At 39.9% G+C, this 7,127-nt stretch overlaps 2 protein-coding genes across 7 annotated transcripts in view; one reads left to right on the forward strand and one right to left on the reverse strand.

Moving 5' to 3' along the window:
• Positions 1-2,494, reverse strand: part of LOC116844295 (putative sodium-dependent multivitamin transporter) — an 11,116-nt gene extending 8,622 nt beyond the window's left edge. Inside the window, exons 1-3 of the mRNA XM_032815664.1 lie at positions 2,353-2,494; positions 556-777; positions 116-456 (exon numbers count right to left, since the gene is read on the reverse strand). Of these exons, the coding sequence (XP_032671555.1) occupies positions 116-456; positions 556-777; positions 2,353-2,463 (674 nt within the window). The 5' untranslated portion in view covers positions 2,464-2,494. The remainder of the gene's footprint in view (positions 1-115; positions 457-555; positions 778-2,352) is intronic.
• LOC116844293 (protein expanded) overlaps positions 1-7,127 on the forward strand; it is a 92,129-nt gene that overhangs the window by 50,106 nt on the left and 34,896 nt on the right. The window contains exons 1-2 of one of the 6 annotated variants that reach the window (XM_032815653.1): positions 2,643-2,793; positions 3,156-3,375. The exons of 4 other annotated variants lie outside the window; for them this stretch is intronic. The gene's annotated coding sequence lies outside the window, so the exon portion shown is untranslated. Of the gene's footprint in view, positions 1-2,642; positions 2,794-3,155; positions 3,376-7,127 lie in introns of those variants that run through there. One more of the 6 variants, XM_032815651.1, reaches the window with a different exon arrangement.

A 7,127-nucleotide genomic window follows, 5' to 3' on the forward strand; every position in this document is an offset into this window, starting at 1 on the left:
GAGAGAGAGAGAGAGAGAGAGAGAGAGAGAGAGGGAGAGAGAGAGAAGTCTAGACGCATCGATGTCTCTCTCAGATATCTCTTAGACTTTTTCTGGACCTTCGCGATCGGATTACTTGTCAAATTCTAGTCGGGATCCTTGACGAGCGATCTGCCAGATCCGATCGAGACCGCCGGTGTCGATTGCCGCGGTGACGATCACTGCGATAACGGCGGCCAACATCAACAAACTCTGCAACACGTCGGTGATGAGGACCGCCTTGATTCCGCCGATCGTCGAGTAGAAAGTACACACGAGTCCTATGCCGATCACGCTGGCGCTCGTCGACATACCCGTGGTGGCTTCCAGGGCTAACGCGGGCGCGTACAGCACTACGCCGGTGTAGAGAAGCAGTTGCAGCAGAAAGGCGAGGCTGGCCGTTAGTCTGGCGATTGTGCCGAAGCGCTTCTGCAGATACTGCAAAATGTGGAATATCGGTTTAGCAGGCGTCTATCGCTTTTCATCGGCCAAGACTGACGCGACTGGCGCAGCAACAGCCGACACTTCCATTCTCACCTCGAAGGCGCTCGTGGCGTGCAGCTTGTAAAACACCGGCAAGTAAAAATAGGCTGCGAACGGTGTGGCCAGGCCATAGGAGATGTTGATTACGGCGTACTGCGTGCCGTAAACATAATTCTCCGAGCTCACTCCGAGTAGACTGATCGCTGATAAATACGAGACCATCAAACCTATCGCCACCGGCGTCACTCGCATCGATTTGTTCGCCACGAAGTACTCCTGCGGGAAGAGATTCGGCGAAAGTGACATTTGCTATGTATGTATTCGTGGGCAGTCCGCAATCTTCCGGGGAGATTTGTGAACTTTCCGTTTTGTCCAATGGAAGGATTCGTTTTTTAATGGGGGAATGCTCTCTCCCATTGAACAAGTTAGCTGAGTTCACAAACTCACCCGAAAAATTACGCACAATCGCTTTTCTTTACTTAGTAATCGCTTTTCTTACACAGTGCGAAAGGAATATTTATGATCTAATTTCGATTAATTTTTATATCTAGTCCGAATATCCGATTAAATTTAATCGAATACTCTCGATCATAACAACATTTCATCAGATAAATCGATAAAAAAATTAAAAATCGATATTTTTCATCGAATACTTCTTAATCAGATATAAAGATTAATCGGTATTTGATCGGATTTGGATCGAAAATATCCACTTGATAATTTTTTATCGGATAATTGCTTTTAGTGTAGCAATAGAATGATATTTTTCTGTGTGCATACGTTCCGCATCTCGCCACATTGTGGGTAATAAAGTGGGGGAAATCGGAGGTTAAATGTCCCATATTTTGGAATTTCGAAGTTACAACTTCTAGACAATTAACTGTTGTGACTGACTGTACAAACATGATAAAAGCAGTCTTCTTCTATATGTTAATACTCGTTACGATCCTGATAGCCGTTTATTTTGTTTTGTAATAACCAAGATATAAATATAATTATCTTGCCTTAATATCAGATTCAATTGTCCGGTAAGCAAAAGATAAGAAGGCTAAAATAGTTTGATGTATTCCGCGAGAGGTCTCTACTGCCCTCCTACCGGCCTTTAATTATAGGCCAACTTTACCTCGTCCACTTATGTGCTCGATCTCAATAATTTTATGAATGAAAACTGCTTCTATTATCCGAAGGAGTACATCGTACACTTGCAAGAAACTTCATTCTAGCTGATAACATGTCGCTTAACTTTATTCACTCATGAAGAATATTAATATAAATTTGGAAAGGCTCGAAAATATACTTTGCTATTACTGAGTTTTTTTTCCATTTTTAACTGTAATATTATTCTGACTTTAGTGAAACTCAAGGAAAAATATTATGTTCCAAAAGAATTATTTCGCGATTTTGTATCCACTATTCCTCTCAAGGTAAATACTAGTACTGAAAAGCACATGAACCACATATTTTTGTGGTTATCTAGACTCTATCGCCCAAAAAGGCAAATATGAATTCCCAGACGCGTACCTAATCTTGGGCATCCTCATTGTTTTGGTCTTTAAGTACGAATATTAAAATTTTTAATATAGAATATATATATATATATATATATATATATATATATATATAAAATTAATTCGTATGTGTATATATATTTTTTATGTTGAAAGTTTAAATATTCACATTTAAAGACCAAAACAATAAGAATGTTCATAACTGGATGCGTGTCCAGGCATTTGTATTTTGACATCACTCCAAAGAAATGTCATAGTTGATAGATCGAAAATTGATCGGGCGTAATTTCATCGAGGAAAGAGTATAACACGCTCTGGCAATGAAATACTTGAACTCTCGTACCTCGGTCGAATTTTGTCGATCACCGGTGAGCCAATAGTATACACCGATGCCGGAACTGATGGCCAACAATACACCAATCACCACATAATCCGCCGCTACTAATGTCGCCATGCTGATGGCTCGCTGGAATGAAATTTGCCACCGAACTATGTTTCCTTATCTATTGTCTCACATGCTCACTTTACCAGCGTGACTCAACACTCGAACAATTTGACGGCAGGTCACGTTTTTTTTCTCGCGAGTCTTCAACGTGCCCGCGTATCCGTCGTGTTGATTTCGCGTTTGGAATGATTTCGTGCGTGGAATTCGTCCGTTTTCCTTCGTTGTTGACTGTCCCGGCGCTTTTGTTTAAATAGCAAACACATTTCGTCATTCGCACACGGAACCAGACAGTTTCCCTCGACGAATGCCGCGCGTCACCTGTACACGTATCGCTTATCAGTAAGTATTCGCTTATCACTCGTCCTATATATGCTGAGGATGAAATGCTCGTAATCTCAAGTGTAATTCGATCTAACGTCTCGTATCTGGCAGTTGGAAAACACGCAATGTAAAATGGCGTCCACTACACATTTGCGTTTATCACTTCAGTTGAAACATCTTTACTCGCGTTTGCTGAAATTGTACAAGCCGTCCGTGGTGGTTCAACCTATATGTGATCTAATCTCTAGTGATATACTGAAGGAAAATACAGGAAGAAATAAGTAGTGATGCGAAATGATTCGCAAGTGACGTCATTCCGTGTGCCAACGCCATTGAAATGTATACTAACTGGAACGTGCGTTGCCATACAATATTCACAGTAAATAAAGGGGATGAGAGAGAGGGAGAGAGAGGTCCCTGGTTCCTCCTTCATCCTTGTCTGGGCCACAGCGTGATCGAGAGTGAGAAGGATGAGATATAGTAGGATCAACAAAGGATAAACAGAGTGCTATTCGAGACACCCAAGCATACTCTCTCTCATACCGCACAGGCATCCAGTTTGTACATAACTCAGTTGCCGACGATAGTCGAATGGATTCGGTGGGTACACTGCTCAATAAGATGCCATCCAGAGAGCAGTCAAGTATCATATACATTGAGAAAAAAATATTTGAAAATTTATTTGTGGGAAATGAAGTTCATTATTCACAGAAATAACTCTAGTAGCACAGTTCATTGGCGTTACATCAGTCCAATATTACATTACCACACATTGGGCCAATATATAAGCAATATTGGTTATAAATGAAATATGAATAAATTGTCAATATTGTAGAACATAATTGTACCAATATTGGCATATATTGGTTGTACATTGGGCAAATATAATCAAATATGTAGCCAATATTGGTAACAGATGAATTACTAATTTGGAATTCTATATTGGCTACAAAATGCAAGGAATCTGTTTTGCAATACTGAGCCAATATCGGCTACATCGGAACCTAATTTGTGGTCAACATTGCCCTAAAGAACTGTGAACTAAGGAAGCTTCACAGAAGTGAACTTTACATTCCACCAACAACTTTCCAAGTGTTTCTTTCTCAGTGTAAACCACACAAGTATTGGCATCGCCCTTAGTGATTGGCACAATTCAGAAGAATCCTGTGGTGGGACTACGTTAAAATAATAGCAAAGAAATAGAAAGAAGTTTCCTGTCTATACACTGAGAGAAGAATTTAGTAAATATTATCAAAATTTGGTTACTATTACTAAATGGTACACGTAAATATAGCGGGCCAAAGCTATGGCAATACTTATTAATTAATTTAGTTCTGTAAAATAAATTATTTATTTGACAGAAGTAAAATTTATTTGCTTCCAGAATATCTTTGGTAAATAAAACTTATTGAATAGTTGAGCAAAATAAGCGATTTTGTAGTAGTTAGAAAATTTTTGGTAGGTTCAACCAACCATCTGTAATAATAGATATTGAAACGATGTAATAGCTGCAAATGAATGAATGTTTTATACTGGTAACAAAATAGAACTCGTACCTACTGAATTTTTTATTACATGGGATATAATAATTTCATAACAATTCAAATATCTGCTCATAACTGTAATATATTTCATATTAAATATTTAACATTAAGTAACTATTACTAAATTATTTAATTGATGTTACTGTGAATGCAATTACGTCATACTCCCGATCTATTAAATATTTGGTAATTATTATCATATTTAGTATTAGTTACTAAGGATTCAATGAATTTCTGTAACTAAATGCAGTTTGTTATAGTTACCAGTCTTTTCTCTCAGTGTACAATCACGCGTGACAACTCGACGAATCGTTGCGCGTGATTGTATAGACAAGAAATTTTTTTCCATTTCTTCATCTATTTTTTACATAGTTCTACCACTGGTTTTCTATACGACCAGTATTGCAATGGAACTTCCTACAGGTACTCCATGATTCCCGAAGAAATTCTCACAGGTGAAACTGTGCGAAGTGATGCCGCTGGTCGCGAGAAAAGTCGGCTTTTTCTAGAGCGCCAACGGAGCTAAGGAGGATGCCAGTAATTGTGTGATTTACCCCTCTATTGAGAAATGCGCCGCGAACAGGTCGCGGTCGCGGCGACCGGTCGCCTCGTGTGATACCGTGGCGCCAAAAATGTTGGACGTCGCAAGGTCGAGGCGAGGCGAGGCGAGACGAGGCGAAGCGAAGCGCGAGCGCGTCGCAAGAGCGGCTCCTTCGTACGATTTTCCTTCGCGCAATGCGGCGCGATGCAGCGCAGCGCGGCGCGGCGCGGTGCGACCGGGTGCACGGGGTCGGTGATCGCGCGGAGAATGCTGCGGGAAGACACGCAGGTTGAACGCCTGCGAAATGCATCGGCCATCGGGGCTCCGCGCGAGACCGAAGAAGGAGCGAGAGCGAGGGAGCCGAAAGGAGAGATAGAAGGAGCGCGAAAAAGAGAGAAAGGAGCAGAGGGTGGGACGGTGGAGGGGGGAGGAGACCGGCTTTTATAATGGCGCGGCAGTTATACCGGTAAGCGAGTAAATGCATCAACATGTTGCGCGAGAGCGGAGAGAGGAGAAGTCCGGGGGAGGGAGAAAGAGAGAAATAGGCAACCGCTCGTTCACGAGCGCGCGTACGAGAGATCAGGAGGATGAGAGCGAGGGTAGGAGACGGCGGGGTCAAGGGGGGAGGCAGCCCTTGTTCGGGGTGTGGGCGGATTGCACGCGTCTCCCGGTAATGGATCCCATCGATCATCCCTCCGCGGATAAGATGGTCTCTCCTCCTTTCCGCTATCTCCCTCTCTCTCCCAGTTCCTCTCCTCTCCCCCTCCCCCGTCTCTCTCTCTCTCTCTCTCTCTCTCTCTCTCTCTCTCTCTCTCGCTCCCTCGTGTGGCTCGTCCATTAGTCAATTCCTTCGATTACCGTCACGACTCAACTTGACTGGCATGGAGCCGCGGATCAATCCGAAATAGTCCACGTGAGCAGCAATTATGCCGATTACTCTGTGCCCACGACGACGTTTTGGAAATAAGTCATCCGAAACGATCTTTTTGTTGCAAATTGTTGCGAATTGTGCGAATCGATCGGTTATAGGCAAAAATGTTAGAGCTGCGAGTTTGGACACAAACTCGAGCAGCACGAAAAAAATGTTGCAATAGTTAACAAATGCATTTGGTAGAGCAGATATTTTAGTGCAATATTTAGTATACATAATTAGTATCAAATATAATGATGGTTACCATTTGATAATAATTACAAAATGATTAGTAAAACGAGTTCTTCGTTTAATTGAGCCACTTAAATGATTTGGTAAATAATAACAAATAATTTATTTATCACATAATATGGTAAGTATTACTAAACAGTATGGTTTTTTTAAATAAATTGTTTTGTAATACGTATCATATAAATTGATAATAGTTACCAGACAGTTCCTAGCCAGATAGTTCTAGACAAATATCAAGTCTTGACAATAGATATTACAAGCCTTGCTAAGGTTATTTGTCAATATTTACCAAATTATTTGATTATATTTACCTACAGATTTAATTGAAACTATTTCATCAAGCATCTTATAGCTATTATCTATACTTGATGGTTATCACCAAACCTTTTTTTCGGACGATCTGAGGGTCGATTTCGTAAAAATATGAGAGGTATTGGGGGTTGATCAATCAGCTACCGGCATAGGAAGTCAATCAGAAAAAACAAAATATGATCGGAATGATCGACTCGTTGAATTCTAATCTCTAATTCGCAGTTCTTTATCACACAATATCTAGTCTGATATGAATCAAGTCGAATCCTCCGAATGATTCGAGTCATTTGGAGAGAGCCACACTGAGAGAAAAGACTAGTAACTATAACAAACTGCATTTAGTTACAGAAATTCATTGAATCCTTAGTAACTAATACTAAATATGATAATAATTACCAAATATTTAATAGATTGGGAGTATGACGTAATTGCATTCACAGTAACATCAATTAAATAATTTAGTAATAGTTACTTAATGTTAAATATTTAATATGAAATATATTACAATTATGAGCAGATATTTGATAATTGTTATGAAATTGTTATATCCCATGTAATAAAAAATTCAGTAGGTACGAGTTCTATTTTGTTACCAGTATAAGTATGTTTTGTTGCAGCACAACGAAAAATTCATTCATTTGCAGCTATTACATCATTTCAATATCTATTATTACAGATGGTTGGTTGAACCTACCAAAAATTTTGTAACTACTACAAAATCGCTTATTTTGCTCAACTATTCAATAAGTTTTATTTACCAAATATATTCTGGAAGCAAATAAATTTTACTTCT

Source organism: Odontomachus brunneus, unplaced genomic scaffold, assembly GCF_010583005.1.
Source record: "Odontomachus brunneus isolate Ranch 3 - 2012 unplaced genomic scaffold, Obru_v1 Obru_scaffold_040, whole genome shotgun sequence".
Classification (NCBI taxonomy): Eukaryota; Metazoa; Arthropoda; class Insecta; order Hymenoptera; family Formicidae; genus Odontomachus; species Odontomachus brunneus.